Source organism: Bactrocera dorsalis, chromosome 2 (genome assembly GCF_023373825.1).
Source record: "Bactrocera dorsalis isolate Fly_Bdor chromosome 2, ASM2337382v1, whole genome shotgun sequence".
In the NCBI taxonomy this organism is placed as follows: domain Eukaryota; kingdom Metazoa; phylum Arthropoda; class Insecta; order Diptera; family Tephritidae; genus Bactrocera; species Bactrocera dorsalis.
In genome coordinates, this window is record NC_064304.1 from 76,605,246 (window position 1) to 76,627,248 (window position 22,003).

Sequence of the window (22,003 nt, forward strand, 5' to 3'; positions counted from 1 at the left end):
TATTCTTCGATCTAAATAAGTGTAGATCACCGAAAAGACACAACGGATAAGGGGCCATCCAAAAATTACGTCACACGAATATAAAGACTTTTTAACCCCTCCCCCCGTCTTTGTCACAAGTTGTCACATTTTAATTTTTGCATTTAATATATTTTGTTTTTTTTTTTTCAGATAATATTAATCTTTTCTTTCAGATTTTATTATGATTTTTATATAATTAATCTTTCTTTTTTTTTTAGATATCACATTTAAATTTTATATAATTGTATTTAATTATTCTTTATTTTCAGATGTTAATATTTTTTTTTTATTGAATATAGTTGTTATTCTGTAAAAATTGTTCATTATTACAGAAAAATAAAAAAATTTAAATTTAAAATATTTGTTTACAATTCTACAAAAAATTTAAAATTGGGAATAAAAAAATGCAACCCTGCATCAGCTGACGATTAGGGTAATTAAAGCAGTTCAGCTATATTCTTATAATCATATATATGGTCACTGCTGAATGAGCGCAACAGAGATGTACATATGTTCACATGTATACGTACACGTGAGGGGAAAAGTGGTTAGAATCTACACGCGGCCTAGGTGATCTCACCACTTTTAAGGATTTTAAGGAAAACTGGGTTCTCATTTACTACTCCGTAGCAGCAAAATTTCAAGAATTATTGCTATGCTATCGCTACCGCTCTCACTTTGTCGGGAGCCACAGCATAGCCTTAGTATAACAATGTAAAAGTACGCGCTCTACTCTGCTCCGAGTTTTGTTAGGTAAAAAACTATACTTGTAGCGAGAGCAAAAAATTAAATGTTGCGCTATGCCCTGGCCTAGCGGTAGAAAAAAATTAGGAGCGGTAGCAGAGCGGAGCTAATGAAAATTTCCATGTGCTACAGCTCCCGCATGTGTTTGTTGTTTTTTTTTTATTTTTTTTTTTGCTATGATAGATCCATATGAATGTTTTAAATGATGAAAGGTGTGATTTAAATACATTATTATTATAATAAGTAATATTTTAGGATATTCTAATAGTATGTCGGATATAAGACATATATTCTATACATACACATATGTAATATAACATAATATTATCAAACATAATAATTATTTGCACATTAACTACAAATATTGCTTTGAGAATTGCATAATTTTATTAGAATGTTTTCAATTTTGCATGAGTTCATATCAATTAATATGATTGCATGTAAACGTATAAAAATATAAGCAAAAAGCCAGCATACATCTGTAATAGAACTGTATATTTCAAAGCAAACTTTTCATTTAACTCTCTGCTCTGTTAACTCGCCACTTTAAAATTTCTCTTCTGAGCTAGCTTTGATGAAACGACGATGAACAATTTGATTAGCTTTTGAAAATTCACAGGTTTCCTCGTAGTTGGACCTTCTCTATAATTTATGTTCTCTGATGAAATATTAATTTAAAAAAGGAAATGAGAAACACAAAAATAAAAGTGTGTGGTATTTATCGAACGTAAGCGACAATATAAAATATGTGGCCTTACGATAAATGCAAAAATAATTTAAGCGCCAAACAATAGTAATTTTGTTTAAAGTAAACTAAAGGAAAAATCAACGCTAAATTTTTGCGGGAAGGGCTCATTAAGCGAATGCCTGTTTATTTTTAAGCTTTCAAAACAAAAATTCTTTACATGATTCTCTTTGTGTTGCGTCAATAGCACAAAAAAATTAACATTTCTGCTTTGCTTTAAGACCCAAAAACATCCTAGGACTTAAAATAGCACAAATAAAAATAGTTTGGTGTTGAATATTAAAAAATATTTTCGTGAAATCACGTGCAACACAACTTTATATAACTCTATCATGAATTATTTATTATATTGAAATATGACGTTTTTGGAAGAAATTACGTTCTCTGTTCGCTTTGATTCATTTTTAAATCTTCAATAAAATTATTCCTATAAATTATGACTTTCATCTTTTTTAAGCTGTTACTTCCACGGGTGGATTCCGTTTTATATGTGGACACAGATGTTATATTCTTGTCACCTATATCAGATATTTGGAAATATTTTGGACGATTTAATGCATCTCAGTTTGCAGCTCTTACCTCCGAACATGAAGATGAAAACATGGGTTGGTACAATCGGTTTGCACGACATCCTTACTATGGTCGCATGGGAGTAAATTCAGGAGTAATGCTAATGAACCTTACTCGTATGCGCATTCACAATTGGGTTTCACATATAGTTCCCATATACAATGAGTACAAGCTACGTATCACGTGGGGTGATCAAGATATCATTAATGTATTTTTTTATTACAGTCCAGGTAAATCTGAACATGTATGTTTTAATTCATATTAACATAACTTAGTATAAATATTTTAGATGCGCTTTTACTTCTACCTTGTCAGTACAACTACCGACCAGATCATTGCATGTATATAAGTGTTTGTAATGTATCCGTTGAAGGAATAAAACTGATCCACGGCAATAGGGGTTACTTCCATTCTAATAAACAGCCCTTGTTTAAGGCAGTGTATGAGACAGTAGAAAGCTACAAGATTGATTCAAATCCATACTTAAATTTTGTAATACCATTAAAAGCATCATTAAATGATAATGTCGTAAAAGAAACAAATTGTGGCCTACTAACTGAAGAAACTATCCTCAACGCAAAAAAAATATTTGGAAGATATCAATCGTTAACATATACTCGTAACTGAATTTAAAATATTCATTTAGTCATAATAATAATACTAATGGTTCAGGCCCTAACTTGGGCGAACGTTTTCTTGTTTGGAGAATAAATGTCAAAACTGAACGTATCAGTGCTGTCATAATTTTGTTTGTTGCATTATTTAATAACTGAGGAATTCAATGCTAAAACTATCTTTGATTTCATTTACAATTAAATATTTTTTTAACGATTTAAAATAAATGCAGAGAAGATACAAATAAACGTATTATGAATTCTTTCCGCTAAAGTATTAATATATAATCGGCTCCATCCCTTTTGTCGCTATCGTTTTAAAAGAAATAAGAAAGTCTGTGTGGCACCCCTGTTGACGTTATTGACACTTATCGAAAATAAATTGGAACTCCCCATTTTAAAACGAGTATAGTAACAAAATAGGGGTATTCTCTTGCTCTTGCAAAACCCGGTGCACGGTGCAAGCATTGCAGATTTACAACGGCACAACAACAAACACACGCAGAAAAATATTTGCAAGGGCTGTGAAATATGTCAGACCAAAACCCATGTATATTAGCGTGCAATGTCACGCAAAAATAAAATTGCAACCCTGTTGTAGTTGCCATTTTACATAAAGACATATTACGTCGTTAAACTGTTGAGAAAGGTAAATTTCAATTAGATTTTATAATTTCTATTTAAATTATAAAGTTTTGTTACAGTTTTTTTGTTAAAAATGCATGCAGAAGGTGCGCCAATTCACAATAGCCATGCACAATAGTCATTTACAATAAATTTACTGAATCAGTCGCTCATATATCACTAGATTCTGCAATGGGTGCTCTCGTGCCCTTGTATATTTCGGTGTAGTATTTTTGCAATCTGCAATCTTGCAAGAGCAAGAGAATAGCCCTAATATTATATAAACAGCCTTTTATCGTTGCAATAATTGAGATGTGATAGCATAAAGTAAATAATGTTTGTTATATTTATGTATGTATATATTTAAAGCAGGGAAGATATTTAAATAAAAAAATAGAGATATTTAGAAATATTTTCTGCAAAACAAGAAATAACGTACGATTCAAGGTAGAAAAAATAAGTTATCAAAGTGAAATATAAATCAGCGATATGAGTAAAATTGAAAAGCTTATATTTTTCAAACGAAATATTATTTTTTTATTGAGACCATATTTCAAAGTATCTAATTAAAGTCATTTTAAAACAAAAGGGAAGTTCATTGCCTTTATAAAAGGAAAACATACACACATACGGTAAATTGCATGTAGAAAAAATAAGTTATCAAATTGTTTACTATCTACAATGTCTATAATTAAGTCTTGCTAGTTGACCCAATCGTTATTTCATGAAGTTGGCAAGCTTCAAACAATAATTTTGAGGAAAATTATTCCAAATGTTATAGATGCAGTTCTTCAAATCAACCAGGTTTTAGGGGTTCTCCTCAGTTATACGCATCGTAAGGACTGCCCAAGCTTTTTCAATTGATAACAAGTCAGGGCTTTGAGGAGGCCATTTCAATACACTCACATTTTCATTTTGTAGATGTTCTGTGATGATTTTTGCAGTATGAATAGGCGCGTTGTCCTGTGGAAGAAGGATATCCGGCTCAATTAATCAGTGACCTTCGGGGATGGCGTGCTCCTTTAAAATATTTAAATAAACTTCAGCAGTAACTTTTCCTTCCAGGATTACAATATTGCCAGGGCTATTCACAGATAAGCATCCCCAAACCATTTCAACGACCTAACTGTGGGTAGAATGCACTTGTATAATAGTTCTTGTTCGGGTGAGCACCAAACGTAAACCATACAGTGAGGATAACGAAGACAAATCATCGATTCATCAGTCCACAGCACTTTATGCCAATAATTTTAAGATTTTAATATATACTCTTTATAAAATGCTTGTCATTTTTTTTATTTGCCTTATTTAGGTAGAGTAACTTTCTTGCAACGCGGCTGTGTGTGCAAAATTTTGAACTAATTTGAAGGGATCAGAATTGGAAATTCGTTTGTAAACTCTCCCGTTGTTATTTTTGGGCGCCCTTGCTTCTTCTTCCTGATGACTCGATTTTCTTTGTAGTAGCCGGCAATAACTTTCCGTATTGCGACCTTGCTTTTATTAAATTTTTTAGAAAAATAACGCTGCATGTGATCATCCTTATGCAAATTAATTATGGTTGAACATTCCTCATTCGTTAATTGTTTAAAATTCACCATTTTCAGTTTTTTTTTTTTAATTTACCGTAACAATCGCCTTAATATTTCAAAAAATTAAATTAAAAAAAAACGAAAACTTTAGTTACCAATTCAATTTCAAAATTTATAAAATTAATAATTCTGGCACATTTAATGCGTTTTTATAATTTATTTTCAAGTTTTAATATGACAAACACTAATTACTGCACATGATAACTTACTTTTTCCACGCTTTGTCACTCAGCATTTTTATAGAAGGCTACGAAAATTTCTTACCAAATAAGCGATTGCCACTAAAATCATCAATTGCGGTACTTTGATAACGGTACTTTCCGAATATATACAAAAAATATTATTTTCAATTAAGCGAAAAAGTGTAGAGCGTTTCAAACAGCGCTGGCTGTTTTGATAACTTATTATTTCTACCTACTGTACATATATAAACGACATAGAGAAATCACATCATCCCAACTGGAAAAATTGGTATTTTTTCTTCACAATAACTGGGTTATTTTTTTCCACTCTTACACTAATATTCAAGGCCTTCCTATTAAAAATGCTGTGCTGCCGAATTTACAACAGGTAGGTTAAAAAAGATAAAAAAAATAATCTTCGCTCAACCTAAATTTTCGCTTGACGAGGGTGCATTTAGTTTCAAAATATTTGAAAACGGCGATTGCAGCTAATTTTGACACATTTATAAAAGGAGCTTGATTTCGTTTTCGCACGCGGCAGCGCTCGTCTACTGATGAACATATTTTATTGTCTGCCACTTTTGATTCATTTTTTACGGTAAGTTGGCTGCGAGTTGGGAATGCGCCTGTGAGAAAGAGACTCGCCGTATCAATGCGAAGTTCTTCAACATATCGCTGATTTGCGCCCACGCCCCGACGGAAGATGATGACGATGTGAGCAAAGATGCCTTCTATGAGCGCTTGCAGCGCACTTATGACAGCTATCCACTCCACGATGTCAAAACAATGCTTGGCGACTTTAACGCCAGGGTAGGCAAAGAAGGTATCTTTGGCAAAACAGTCGAAAAATGCAGCATCGAATTCGCCGGGGCCCAAAATATGATTATCTGTAGTACTACATTCCAGCATAGAAATATTCACCAAGCTACCTGTCTGTCTCCGGATCAAAAAACCACCAACCATGATAGATCTGGTAGACGGAAGACACGTCTCCAGTGTTTCAGACGTGCATACGCTCCGAGGTCCTAATATCGACGGGGAACACCATGCTATGTTGTAGCAAAGATACGCACCCGCTTGCAGAAAAAAACGCACGTTAACAAACACAAGGAAGGTTCGACGTCGAGAAGATGCAACAAAAAGCTGAACGATTTTCTACTCGGCTTGCACTCCTGCTCTCTGAGAGCACTTGTCAACGACTCGGTGTAAAGGAACTGTGGGATGACATTTCATTTGGGTCGGTATCCTGTTGGAAATTGATTTTGCTGCTATTAACAGCCGATTTAAGCACACTTAAAATTTAAATTTTTTTCTTAAAATGTTCAGATACATATGCTTATCCATTTTTTCACTAAACAAATTCAAAAGTCCAACTCCAGATGCGCCCATGTACCTCCAAACCATAACATTACTCCTACCGTGCTTTACAGTTGGCAATATTTTTTTTTTTAACTCGTTTGCCATCGTCATCATCGAAAGGGGGGTTTCTCATCTGAAGCTATTGGTAATTTTTCATTGGGAGCATGTTTTACGTGGGGGTCTGAAGCCCAGGGCATATTGTTTTCTAGATTTGCCAAAGATAATTCGGTAGAGGGCATACGTTTGTCGTTTCGTCGCGTTATAAAAATTGATGATATACATAAATGTAGGTTTAACTTCAGTTGCTATAGAAGTACATACTATATTTCATGGTTTAAAATAAATATTTCTCTTCGAATCTTTTAAAATTATTTTATATAGTTCTTTTGGTCATTCTGGAACAAAACTGAAAAATTGTACTGAGCAAAAAATTATTAATGTACGGAAGGCATCCACTGAAATAAAAAACTCAGCGATAGAAATTCGCTGAGTATTTATTATCAATATGATAGAAGTCTTACTACCAAATTTGTACTTAAACAGTACTAATGGTAATTTCTATATAATTGGATTTCAGAAACACAAAAAAAACTCGACTAAACGTTTAAAAATTGATATATTTGTCGACTACTGTAAATGTTCTGCATTGCCCCGACAATATTCAGACCTAAAAAAAATATATTGTTTCAAATCAAACTTCTGTACAAAATCTCTTAAAATTTCCGGCCGAATTATTTCATAAAAAGACGTCTTACTTCATTTACTTATAGTAAAATCAAGTTATGATTACTTCCTGAAATAAAGTACCAAATATCTTACTATTCTCTTAATCAATCTTTTGGGTTTGCAACCAAGATTTCTTCAATGTGCATCTTCTTATCTTTATAATAGAACACAACGAGTGATATTTGAGGATACTCTTTCAGATTATATTATTGACTGCCCGATTATACTTTTTTATTAACGAAATCTCTTCTGCAATATAATTCTCAAAATTTTTATTATATGCAGTGGAAGTAAATCTTTTTAAATAATATACTTTAGGGGTGGGAGGGTGTTGTAGAAAAACTATCAGCGGATACAATGTAGGCAAAGGCACAGCTGAGAGGTGCCCTTGGAGAAACGTTAAGAGGAGTCTGGGGATGAGTTTCTATAGGTATCCAAGATGGCCGCTGTTTGCATTTTTGTGAAGCAACTTGTGTGAGTTTACAAAACAATGGATTACACAGTACAACAGCTAATCTGGGGGTGAGAAATTCCAAGTCAGGGTGATGGTACTAGGTCAGTATAGTCAGTTTTTTTTTATAACCTTTTAAATTTTTTCCTTATCTTGATGTTTCTTCACTTACATAGTTGTAACATTTTGGTAAAAGCGTAGTTTAACATAACTCGCGAACCACTTGTCCGATTTTGATGAAACAAATTTAGAAAAATTAAGAAAAAAGATAATAAAAAGTTAAGCGAAAAAACATCAAGATAAGGAAAAAATTTAAAAGGTCATAAAAAAACTGACACATACGAACGCCAAACCCTTTGAGCGTTTTACCGACCTAGTACCATCACCCTGACTTGGAATTTCTCACCCCTCAGACAATAATCCCAAAAATGTTTCACAGTGTTATAAAAGCATTTCGTGTGCTAATAAGGCATTGCTTTTTTACTATTTAATTTGGGCTCTGCACCAGGGAAATCAACCGTTGAAAGAAATTTGAAAAAATTTGCTAAGTTGGAAATGAGCACCGAAGACAATGAAGGCATTGGTCGCCCGAAAAAGGCGAATCCTCTTTGCAAAATGGGTGCCTCTCAAGTTCATAATCTAACAAAAAAAAAAACGAATAACTGATTCTGAGAAGTGTTTGAGTGCTCTTTAATAATGTTAATAAAACCGAATCGGTGTGTGACAATAGAAATACTGCTCCATCATTTCACACTGGAGTCCAATCGACAGACATTATAGTGGACTGCACATGATGAACCGGTCTTCAAGCGCGGAAAGACGAAGAAGTCGGCTGGCAAAGTTATGACATCAGTTTTTTGGGAAGTACGTGGTATAATATTCATCGACTGATTACTGAACCAGTTATAATCCATTGCACTGTGTATTTGGTTGCAGTTCTATTCTACTAAAAATTATCTTACTGACCCCTTAATAAATATTCACCACTGAAAAGTTTTAAGTGGATATAAGCAAAAATGTTAGAATCGAGATTCAGAAAATACAAATTCTACGAAACTGAGTACTAATTTTATAATTTGCGAAATTGATTTTCATAATCGTTTATTCGGCCCTCAGTTATACGGATTCGCGATTATCCGGACTACCAATCGCGACCAATTTATATGTACCTACGTAGAAATTATAGAATCATGAACGTGTCGGAACTTGCATATTCCGCTCGCGCAGTGTGTGGTCGCTGCCGCCTCCCCGCGCGTTTCATTATTGTTTTAGTTCATTTGCAATTGTGACTCCGCTCTGACGTGCGGGTCACGTCTACATATTTAAACCTGCCAAAGCGTAAGAGACAATTTAACGACGTTATATGACTTTATGTAAAAAGTCAGCTAAAACAGGGTTGCAATTATATTTTTCCATGACATTGCACGCAAATATACATGGTTTTTGGTCTGACATATTTTACAGCCCTTGCAAATAATTTTCTGCGTGTGTTTGTTGTTGTGCCGGTGCACCGAGAGGAAATATATGCAATTCTTGCACCGTGCAAGGGGTTTGCAAGAGCGAGAGAATACCGCTAGAGTGATACTGTGAGTCTACTACAACTGAAACGAATTCGTGATATAGCAGCAATGAAGAGAAAAAGTTGCTTACGTCAAATGACAATTACCAAATATTTTAAACCAAATTAAACTTATTACCTATCTACTTACAAATTATTCGTACATACGTACCTAAATATTTTATTGTATTTCATGATTAATGCTGCAGTTTAGTATTACGTATGTAGTGTAATCTAAGAAAATATGTGCATACATACATACATAAGTAAGTGTTCATTTCTTAATACATTGATTTTCGTTGCAGGATATGAATATCTTTTTGTTTTTCTTCATACATTCGATTATCCGGATTTTCGATTATCCGAATGCCTATCGACAACAATTAGTCCGGTTAATCGAGTTTCTACTGTATAGGTAAAAACTAAATCTAGAACTATATACAAATGGTATTTTTTCCATCGTTACATGCTAAAATACTGAGGCAGGATCTCAAGCGCTAAATTTCCTGATCACCGGCAGACTGTTCCAACAGTCGTATACCTTTGATATATGCACATGTGTGTATGTATTAGTTGTAACTAAATTTTTTTCATAGTTTCGGTAGTCATGACTTGCCGGGTATGCCTACCGAATTGTACTATGTATTGAGATTGCGAATTCTACAAATAATTTATTTACTATTATACAGATTAAGGTTAAGAAAATGTATTCTTCAAAGAAATTATTATGACTTATAATACTAAATTCTGTAACAATATTTATTCTTTTAGTCCACTAATTGTAAAACTGAATTTCCAGTTTGTCCATTAATAAGTTAATTAAAGCGGTTAAAAATATACCCCAATATTTCTGTATGAAAATGGTATAATTTAATTTTTTGTCAAAAGCAATAAACATCATTTTATAACCATCATTGAAAATAGTATATATAAATAATATAGTAGTAGTATGAAATATAAATTATTATTACAGCGTTTTTTGTTTTGCGCAATCTGTTTCGACCTCTCTCCACCCTTATTTACCAGAGGCGGTCATGATAGTTTTGTTGTATATAGTACATATATTGTAAATCAAAGATAATGGGATGCTCAACTTATTCCAGTGTGAGAGCGCCTCAAAATAAGCGTTTTTTATAACATTTTCCATTATGGCCAGATCGAACAAAATAAAAATTTTTGGGCATTTTAAATTAAAACACCTAAAATTTATTACGATTGCATATTATTATATATTGAACTTGTAATATATGGCGAAACTACTTAAATCATTTTTTATGATTTTATGGTACATTAACACAACTGAATTTCGATCTTTCAGTAATTATTAAGGTGAATTAAGCCTGTTTTTAATCATTTGTAATTGAAAATTAATTCTAATGTGCATCAAATTACAAAACGCTTCATGGAATATATTTAAATTTCGCATTTTCTTTGATTTTCATTGTTTTAAATTTTTATTAGCGATCTTGAACGGCTGCAACAAATTCCTCCGTTCACATATATTTTTGGTATAATTTCAATCTGGCCGTTCCAGTCATTCCAATTACAAAACGTCAAAACCTCCCCAATCCAGTCAACTGTCAAAGTTTAGGTGGTTTAGCAATTGTTCTCTTACTTCCAGTGAGAGAAGAGTTGGACATCTCTTTGTCTCTGCTGTAAATGGTCACTTTCGTTACTCCCTTATACCATGTTTTCAACTTTGATTACTTGGGAGTTACCATGGAGCCTAAGCTCCATTTTAGTTTTATTATTGAAACCATGGTTTTGAAAGCAAGTCGGTAAGGCATTCCCGATGGCAATCTTGGTCGTTTAAAACTTATGAATCTACCCTCACTTACTAGCCGTATGGAAATGGAATAATATTCTAAGCAAAATTTCTGAATGGAACAGGGAGTTACAAGGTAGACATATCATGGAGAAATCCCTATCATTCAAATATTTATCTAGTCATCCTGTTTTCAGATGTTCAAAATCAATAGCTGACAAAAGTGTTGAATTTGTGTATCAACCAATGTTACCTCATTTGCCATGCCGTAAATCCGCTGATCGGTAGAAAAGTGGTGGCGTAGAGCGTTAAAAAATCAGGAAAAATTCGCCATCACATACTTTCTATAAAATGAGACGTTAGCATATTTTTTATCTACTAGTTTAGGATATGATTTAGTGGAAAAGCATATTAACATGTATTCGAAAGTATGAAGTTTTTTATTTTCAAGTGGTTCATGTCTCTATCTGATTCGTTGATTCAAAAACAAAATATTTTATGGAAAATGCAATTAATTAAAAAAAAAGGCTTCTAGAGCGTATATACATATATTATTTTAACATTGGAATTATCTAAAATAAGAAAGGCAACTCCGGTATATCCGTACATTCAGATTCTTTTAAAAGCCGTCGGAATCCCTTAAGGTGCTGGCAAACCTTTATATTTAAAAAAAAGAAAGGGCTAAGTTCGGGTACAACCCTACATTTTACACTCTTCCAACTTCCAACGAATCAGGGCCAGAGAAATACAATAGGGGTATTCAGACCGAAGCCTGTTAATTTGGTTATCAGTTAGTTGATACTTCGTTAAAAGGCTTAACTGTGAACATACTTTTTGTTCAACCTCTGTAGTATGGTAAATTTTATTCCGAAACATCTGATTCAATTTATTAAAGAGTAAAAATGCCTCAACAAAGTGCAAAATCAAAAACTGGCAGTCATTTAGTTAAAAATTATGTGGAGCAGATCAAATTTATTACTGGTAAGTACTTTAAATTGATGTACAAAGGCGTTAGCGAGTAACGAAACAATTATCAAGCTTGCCAGATTGATAGTTCGTTACTCGGTAGAACTATAGCCTGTTCATTTTACAAAAACAAAATACATGTAAAAAACTACCAACTAACGACTAACGAATTAACAAGGCTGGTCTGAATACCCCTATTAAGATGTGAAATATCAACCCCTCATTCTTTTCCGTGATAAAATAGTTTTCTTAATAATAAAACTTATTGATTAATCAAATGAGAAATGATTGACAGTCTATTTCTTAGCAAGACTATTTTTAATTAAAAATTAATTAATTTCATTTTTTTTCTTGGTTACTGTCAGTATTTTCCTTTATAAATTTAGTCTCAATCAAAAAGTATATAGAAAATGCCATGCAATGTTTGACTACCTTCTTTTAGGCAAGAATACGTGTCAACCAGGTATAAACAGGTAAGCGGATGTAGTGATTTACCCTAATTCTTTTTCTTTAAAAATTAAATATGTAAATATTCAGAATTTTATTACGAATCCAACGATATATGATTGACTTTCCAAATCGTGACAAAGCTAATGATTGACACGATCTAAAGTTTCAATAATTTCATGTAAAAATAAAGTGTGACTGCAAGCGCTATATCTTTTTTTATGTACGGCAGAGAAGGATGTACAATAACAGCTGCGCATAAGACTCTTGCCAGAAAGAGAAAGGCGTGAGTTCAGTTCTGTGTGTATAAGACAAAGATAAATATATTCCCCCCCATAAAATTATTTTGGAGCCTTACCACGTTATAGCATTATTAGCTTTAAAAAGTTGTAATATATTTTAATATGATTTAAAATTTATTGCAATTAAAAAACAAATTTGTTTAACGTGTATTAACAAGTTTTACTTTATATTAAATTACTTTTTTAATTTTCTTACATCATACTTATTAAACCAATTAAATAATTAAAAATAGAAATATTAAATATTAAAAAATAAAATATAAAATATATTATTAGATTCAATATTAAAGAGATAAAAACGTAAATAATTTAAGTAGTTAATTGTTGAAAAAATATCCGGAGAAGCTGATTTACCAGTAGAAATGTTGAATAGAACTTCTTTATCAATATTACTATCAAATGGATTGATGAGATTTTTATCGCTGTAATAATGCTGTGCAGATTCTTTTGATCCTTCTTTATTCTACTTTTTTGTAAAGAATATGATGTATCATCTTTCTGCGTTAAACCAACATTTTCTTTAACGGCAGTCAATATTTTTGTCCTCATGCTGTGATTAAGAGCCCATCTTTGCCGTGCAGATATGGATTCTGCGGCAAGATTATTCGACAATTGATTACTGGCATCAGCGTTAATGGTCTGTTCCAGCGTTAAATCAATTGGCGATCTAGCGAAATTTGCCTTCGTGCGTCTTACTCCAAAGGCACCTCGTCGAAACTCAGTAACCAAAAGTGAATCTTCTTGTTTAATCTGATTAAATTACTTAAATACAACGCAGACCACCGTGCATAATTATGTTGGTTTAATGCAAAAAATAGATCAGCCATGTTGAAAATGGAATCCAGGTAAAGTTCGAAGTTACTAGTCCGAATGCTTCTCGAAAATCGCAAGAATAAATTGATAATCTCACAGTATTGGAAGTAATATTGTGCAGTTTTTCCATGTTCACCTGCCAAAGTATTTCTGCATAACTCTTTATAGCCGACTACAATGTGGCTCAATACATGTGGCAGTTCAATCCTCTCGTTTGGTTTCTGATACATTTTGACCAGACATAGAACTTATAACTGTTTCTACAAGTTCATCCAACATCTCGGGTGGAAGTTCTGTTGTCAATAAATATTGTTCAAAGTGCAATATTTGTAGCGCAGCCGAAGTCAGTGAAAAGTCGTGGAAAGAAGCATCTGTAAGCATCTGCATACTTGCTGTAGGCTTTGAGTAATACGATCTAATTTCTCGTGTAATTTCATTAAATCGTCGCCGTTTGCGAGAAGGAGGTTGATATTCTTCTCTGTTGTCATGGAACGGAAGAGTTGAAGATGTCGAAGCTGTAGTATGATCAAGATCTTCATTTTCTGCTGCAGGAAATTGGTATATGATTCCTACAGTATCGTGCATGGTATCTTTGCCTGACGTCGTATCAACAAATCGATGAAAGTTATCAAATGCTACGTGTGTGCTACGTCATTTCGTTATATCGATTCCAGGTGGAATTATCTGATCACCTTCGACTGCTGTATATGTCATCCCTGTCTCCAGTTCTTCAGCTAAGTTATATCCAATCGTATGCCCATATCGGTTTAGCATTGTGATAACTTGTCGCGAATTTTTTAAAGAGTTTACAGCCAATCCAAGTGTTAAATTTTTCGCAGGCTTACATCTGGCTCTTGTAATCATATACATTAGTAATATCGCTGCACAATGACGTGACTTTGAGTTTTATATCTTCAATTTTATCATAAGCTTCAGGACCACCTATGAGATTAAGTATAAAATCAAACAATTTGTCAGGGATCTCACATTCTCCGTCAATAACATTATCAGCTGTTAAATTACTTGGCAGAGGTTTGCAACTAATAGCCTTGACACAGTTTCTTAAATCAGAAGCAACATCTTCAAATTTACTTTCATTTGTAGCAAGTTAGTATTACTTGCCATCACATTTACGTCGATGTCCGTGTTGTAGATAATTTTTTTGCAGCTTGGTCCAGAAGATGCTTCAATTGTCAGTCGATTCTCAAAATTACTCAAGATTTTTTTTCCAAATATTCTGACCTATAATTACTTATGTCTTCTGGTTTAATTTTTCCATCTCCAAATTCGAGTAACAGAGCTTTATATCTTTGTACTAATTGCTGAAAATATATCACTTTATATTTCCCAATTATTTCTACGTTGATATAATCTTCTAGAACGTGGTAAGCAAATTTATGGATTTCTCTATTTTCATGCCAATCGGTTGTTTTATGCTCTTGACTATGCCATTTTTTAATTTCCCGGTACTGAGTATAACAAACCTTATGAAAAGTAATAGTTTCACTCTGAAGTTTTGCAAGCATCTCGGTATCGTTAGAATTTTCTGCAATTTTTTTTTATATCTTCGAAGCTTTTGTCAGACAGGCAGAGGTAATACAAGGCTATATCTTTGCCTACCACTTTTTTTCTGCTGATAACCACAAAACAAGCACACTGCTTTTTTCTTGACAGTTGATGATGTCTGTTGAATAGGTATAGCGGATGATTTCAAAGACGATCCTGTGTTATCTGATGTTAACAATTCGATAGGTTTTGTAGAACGAGGGATCGTTGATGATGAAGCTGCAAATAATAATAACAGTATTAAATATTTAACTATTTATAAAAATTAAAAAATTGTAGCAAATAATGTTTTGAAGTAGTTTTTAATTTTTTTTTGCAATGGTAAAATCTGCGTGAGAAAATTGGTAGACTAAACTTTTTCTCTAATAGCCGTGTTTAACCTCAAATAATTATTTTATTTTTGATTTTTTATACTTACTTAAATAATTTTTGTTAAAGAAAATACATAAACTATAAAAAATTTTAGTTACTTCAAAATTTTGAACAAATTTGGAGTACTATTCACTGTATTTTGCCCGTAATGCTGGCACCTTTTGATAGCATTGTCTGTAATAACCTAAATTACCCATAGACTCTTCGGTTAAAATAACATCACCGTACTTAAATCCACGTTCTTTTCGAAATAGTATTTTTAAATAACAATTTCTAAAAACACTATTGTCAAAATCAATAATTTGTGATGTTTCACCACATACAAAACACTTCTTCATTTTTGTTTATTGAGAATTATCAAAACAATAATGCACTGATAAATAATAGACGGAGTAGACGACGTTGCTAAAGAAAACCGTGTTCATAAATATATATACATTAGAGTGGGTCAATTTTTTTCTTGACAAAGCGGTTATCAAAATCGTAAACTACGATGAATTCTAAGAAAATTTTCCCAAGAAACCATGGGTCTAAAATGAAAATCGAGCCTCCGGTTTTTAGCGAGAAAATTTCGTATATTGTATTTTATAAAAAAAAAAAATCCAATTCCTATTCCACTGTCGATTGTTTGCTTGTTTTGTAGCTATCGAAGCTAATTTGCTCAAATTTGGTATGTGATGTTGTATTTAAGCAGAAAATTCGACAGTACAGAAATTTTTTATAGGGGGCGTGGCACTGCCCACTTATGAGTTCATATGCATATCTCTGGAACCACCCCACCGATTTCGTTCAAATTTGGTATACATATTACACAATGCCTACTTAAGAGATATCTGGAAAATGATCGAAATCGGATAATAACCACGCCCACCTACCATATAACGGTAATTTGACAATCCTTCACTTCCGGATCCACAAATTCCTCCACATATTCAAGGAACCGAGCGCTTTGTGCAACTGCTGACTAGCGTTTCACGTCGAACTATAGAAAAAAATCGCGATGGTGTTATGGCAGTCACGGTTGCAAGTCGAAACGCAACATCTAGGATGGACAGCAAACAAGACCTTAAAACTAATTAATTCTGAACTTTAGAAGTATATTCTATTTTGTTTGGCCCTTAACAGTTAAGTTTTTGCTTTATATATAGATATAAAATGATATTGTTAACTGCAATACGATTTCGCGGAAGATGAAAGCTATTAAAGTTTGAATTTTATTTATTATTATTTTAATTTTTATGGGTGGATAGGTAACATATACACACACCGACCACAGCGGCCAACGACCATACCACGCTGAATACATCGGTTCTCGTCCGATCACCGAAGCTTTTTAAAACCCGATCTAAATACTATTATTTTATAAATATCTAATTTATTTTTAAGGGTCACAACGTTTTATTTCTTAAAATTACAAAACCCATGAGCTTTTACATTTCTTGTTTATTGATGATTTAATGGCCAATTTCATAAAAAACTTTTTTAACATTAAGCTAAACATCAAAATTAGACCGTTATCTATACAGCTTCTAAAGCTGTTGGAATTTCATTTCGAACAAATCCAGACATAACCACTACTGTTAGTTTTCTTAAAAGATTCAATAACATTTTTGAATGTTTTAAATTTGTGTAGAGCACTTTCTCAAAATTACAAGTATATAGAGATCTTAAGATCAACTTGATATGCATTACAAAAAGAACGCTGCTGAGAAGGTGTAGCAGCACCTGTACGGTCACAGCTTGATGTTTTCGGCTCCAGTAGTTGTTACTATTTTCCATTTCATTTATTGAAAAAAAAAAACAAAATGAAAAGTTTCTCGTTAAAAACCGGAGGCTCCGTTTTGATTTTAGAGCCATGGTTTCTTGGGCAAATTTTCTTAGAATTCATCGTAGTTTACGATTTTGATAACCGCTTGGTGCATTTTTTTTGCTCCATACAAATTGACCCACTCTAATATACATACATACATACATATACTTTCTATATGGATAGTAAACGTGGAAAGGCTCCAAAATAATTTTAAGTGGGGGAATATATTTATCTTTGTCTTATACACACAGAACTGAACTCACGCCTTTCTCTTTCTGGCAAGAGTCTTATGCGCAGCTGTTATTGTACATCCTTCTCTGCCGTACATAAAAAAAGATATAGCGCTTGCAGTCACACTTTATTTTTACATGAAATTATTGAAACTTTAGATCGTATCAATCATTAGCTTTGTCACGATTTGGAAAGTCAATCATATATCGTTGGATTCGTAATAAAATTCTGAATATTTACATATTTAATTTTTAAAGAAAAAGAATGTGGGTAAATCACTACATCCGCTTACCTGTTTATACCTGGTTGACATGTATTCTTGCCTAAAAGAAGGTAGTCGAACATTGTATGGCATTTTCTATATACTTTTTTTCTTTAATTGAGACTAAATTTATAAAGGAAAATACTGACAGTAACCAAGAAAAAAAATGAAATTAATTAATTTTTAATTAAAAATAGTCTTGCTAAGAAATAGACTGTCAATCATTTCTCATTTGATTAATCAATAAGTTTTATTATTAAAAAAAATTACTTTATCACGAATGAGGGGTGTTGTTCTTAAACCGGATCTTACGACTCTACATAAATATACTCTATATAACTCACATACTGACCGGCGAATTCGGCATACGAATTATTAGAAAAACGAAATCAGTATACGTAGTGGTGGAGTTGGGGTAGTATAATGGAGTAAAGTCATAATATTTATATGGGGGCTAGCAAAGTTTTCGTCCAATTGTATATACTTTTGGCACAAAGAGTAAAACGCGTTCTGTAAATTTCAATGAGTTAACTTAAAGATTAGCCGATATATCCAGTATATTGTCACCTGGAAGTGCGACAATCTTTATATTAGGTATATGGGAACTCAGGAAAGTATTGATCCGATTCAACACATTTTTGGTACACAGAATTGAGTTTTAATTGTACATATATTTCACACATTTGACAATTTTTGGTCATAAGGTGGCATACTTCAAAGTCGTTATTCGTGCAAAGTGTTATCTCATTATATAATTGTTTCTGGTTTTGTATACTGAAAGTGATCTAATCTAATGTAATTATGAGTAGTTGTAGTCCTATTTTACTCTTTTTTGCACCTTAGCATAATAATGTCCGTGGAATGAAATATATCGAATCGGTCGGGCTGGTCCCGAGTCTCGGTGGCACAATTTAGTAGTTTTTAACATTTCCGTTACGTGGGGAGTGGACGTGGTTATCATCCAACTTCTTCCATTTTAAATTTGTTTTTTTTTATGTACATTAAATATTTTAGAGAGCGGGACCAACCCCATTGTTTCGCGCACAGTTGCCCCTTGCGAATACAATCCACGGTGCGAAAATCCTATTATATATCTTAGTTTTTGTTTAATGGCGGTTTGTGGGCGTTGCAGAGGTGTCCTTTTTACACAGGTGTAATTTTTACTCAAATTACAGACGGACAGACAGTCACTCGGAATTAAACTTATTTTATCATCCTGATCATTGACTTATATAATATATAATCTTGTTTATAGCTATCTTAATTTTTTTAGTTGATACAAACAACCGTTAGGTAACCGAAACTATTATACTCTGTTCTTTAAAAATAATGATGTCTACAATTGTTTCAATTATTATACTCTGAACAGCGTACATTAAGTTTGCCACAAATTTTAATACTCAGTAGAACTATATATGATCAGCATGACAATCTGAGTTGATTTAATCAGACGGGCAGTCCATCTGTGTATAAGCGAACTAGTCCCTCAGTTTTAGAGATATCGATCTGAAATTTTGCACATATCCTTTCGATTTATTGCTATCTCCGAACAAATTATTCAGATCGAGTCACTAAAGCATATGTATAACTGTCATACAAACTGATCGATCAATAATCTTGTAAGGAATTTTATATATACAATATTAGGGGTATTTTAGGTTCTGTGCAGCCTAAGTTAACGTTTTTTCTTCTTTATAGTTGTCTTGCATCGAAAATCGATCGCTCTGGTTAACTTTAATGCCAGAATTTCTAAAATTGTCTTTATTCACTTATTGTTGTAATTTAAAAAAAAAAAGTCTCTCACAATTAGCAGAAAAAAAGTGGTAGTAATCGAATTTAGTAAATTAATTTCGAATTAATAGGAAATCATGGAGGCCGCCGCATAGTGGGGCCAAGAGTCTAACTATTATGGATCAATTAAGGAAGTTTTATTTCTACGATTTTTTTAATATTTTCAATTTAAAATATAGTTTACATCTTTTTTTTTGCTTTTATGTATAATATAAAACTGGAAAAATTCAACTCTATAAAAATACACAAAAACTGTACATATGTATGCATAAATAATTTATCGGAAAATATAAAACATTCCTTTAGGAATAATTTTTAAAAATGATAGTTTAAATTCCACTCCAAATGTTTAAAAAGTACAGTTTTGCTTTTCCTGACATGTTCCGTAGAAATTTTTCTTACTAATCGCCAAATATACAAGTAGTTATTCGATAATTCGGGTGGTGGAGCACAGTGCTCGCTCGTTCCATGTTGGCCGTGGGGAAACGGTCGGCGCAATTATTCCACAGAAATATTAAATAAAACAAAAGGTTTCATATAATAAATGTATTTTTAAAATAACAAATTAGACAAACACTTACCACGTCTGTATAGCTAAGCGGTCGCAAAAGGAGAGAGCGCGCAACATTTTAGTTAGAGTTTAGTTGCGCGCGAATTAAACTTCGAAAAAACTTCGAAAAAGAGGAAAAGAAAAGATTGCTATGTCGATACAGACGTGGCAAAAGAAATTGGACGGGAGCGGCGTCAACACCTATCATGCTCTTAGTAAACAGGCTTTAGTTTTGTTTCTCAAATTCCATTACATCTTGATGAGAGCGTTCTTTTTGCTCCTACGAATACGCTCTCATGTTATTTATAAATTTATCTAAATGAAAATGTAAGGAATAGCAAGACGAATCAGTGTTTTATTTACAACTTATCAAAGATATTTTGTATTGGTTGTTACAGGAAACCAAATTATGAAAGACATTAGTGATATTCGTTTAAACGTGTAAAAGCCTCGTAAACGGTATAAGTTTACCATTGCGTAATGAATTGTCAAAATTTGTATGAAAATTTATTTACTGACACCAAATAACTTTCCGTAATTTTTTCGTTGAGCAAACAATGTGCGTAAATTTACGAGGTAATGAATGCAACCATGTCAAAAAGTCAGCTGATAAAGTATGTAACATAAAATATGTTTTATGTTCTCTGCTCGAACGACGTATGAGTGTTGCTTTCATACCTGTTGTTGAGCAATTTCTCTCTGACAACTTCCCTTTTCGTTGCACACTCAATGTTGCAACGGTTCTCATTTTTACGAATTATGTACTTCTCTTTATTTTGTGTGCATCGTTTTTTTGAATATTCAAACACAACGTTTAATCGAATGATCGAGATGATGCACACTTTTTACACGTTTAAATTGTATTTTAAGTTATAACTTTAAAGTTTCGTTTTTTATTATACACTTTCTTCTTCTTAATTGACGTAACAACTGCTTACGCGATTATAGCCGAGTTAACAACAGCGTGCCAGTCGTTTTTTCTTTTCACTACGTGCCGCCAATTGGATATCCCAAGCGTAGCCAGGTCCTTTTCCACCTTCCGTGGAGTGGAGGTCTTCCTCTTCCTCTGCTTCCCCGGCAGGTACAGCGTTGAATACTTTCAGAGCTGAAGTGTTTTCGTTCATTCGGACAACATGACCTAGCCAGAGTAGTCGTTGTCTTTTAATTCGCTGAACTATGCCAATGTCATCGTATATCTCGTACAGCTCATCGTTCCATCGATTGCGATATTCGCCGAGTCCGAAGCGCAAAGGACCATAAATATTTCGCAGAACTTTTCTCTCGAAAACTCGCAACGTCGACTAATCAGCTGTTGTCATCGTCCAAGCCTCTGTACCATATAGGAGGACGGGTATTATGAGTGACTTATAGAATTTGGTTTTTCTTCGTCGAGAGTGGACTTTGCTTCTCAATTGCCTACTCAGTTTGAAGTAGCACTCGTTGGCAAGAGTTATCCTGCGTTGGATTTCCAGACTGACGTCGTTGGTGGTGTTAATACTGGTTCCTAAATAGACGAAATTATCTACAACTTCAAAGTTATAACTGTCAACAATGACGTGAGAGACAAGTCGCGATTGCGACGACTGTTGGTTTGATGTGAGGATATATTTTGTCTTGCCCTCGTTCACTGCCAGACCCATTTGTTTTGCATCCTTGTCCAGTTTGGAGAAAGCAGAGCTAACGGCGCGGGTGTTGTGGCCGATGATATCAATATCAGCTGTACACTCTTATAAAAGATTGTACCTGCTCGATTAAGTTCTGCAGCTCGAACTATTTTCTCCAGCAGCAGATTGAAGATGTCGCACGATAGGGAGTCGCCTTGACTGAAACCTCGTTTGGTATCGAACGGCTTGGAGAGATCCTTCCCGATCCTGACGGGGTTTTTATTGTTGCTCAACGTCAGTTTACACAGCCGTAGTTTTGCGGGGATACCAAATTCAGACAT

The 22,003-nt window shown here is 33.3% G+C and overlaps 2 protein-coding genes across 4 annotated transcripts in view; both read left to right on the forward strand.

Annotated features, from left to right (window-relative positions):
- The window catches only part of LOC105224969 (glucoside xylosyltransferase 1), a 36,472-nt gene extending 33,667 nt beyond the window's left edge, over positions 1–2,805 (forward strand). For both annotated transcript variants that reach the window (XM_011203256.4, XM_011203248.4), the window contains exons 3-4: positions 1,968–2,310; positions 2,370–2,805. In XM_011203256.4, the coding sequence (XP_011201558.1) occupies positions 1,968–2,310; positions 2,370–2,707 (681 nt within the window). In that variant the 3' untranslated portion in view covers positions 2,708–2,805. The remainder of the gene's footprint in view (positions 1–1,967; positions 2,311–2,369) is intronic.
- LOC105231136 (ubiquitin-conjugating enzyme E2 G1) overlaps positions 1–22,003 on the forward strand; it is a 539,049-nt gene that overhangs the window by 131,510 nt on the left and 385,536 nt on the right. The window lies entirely within an intron of this gene.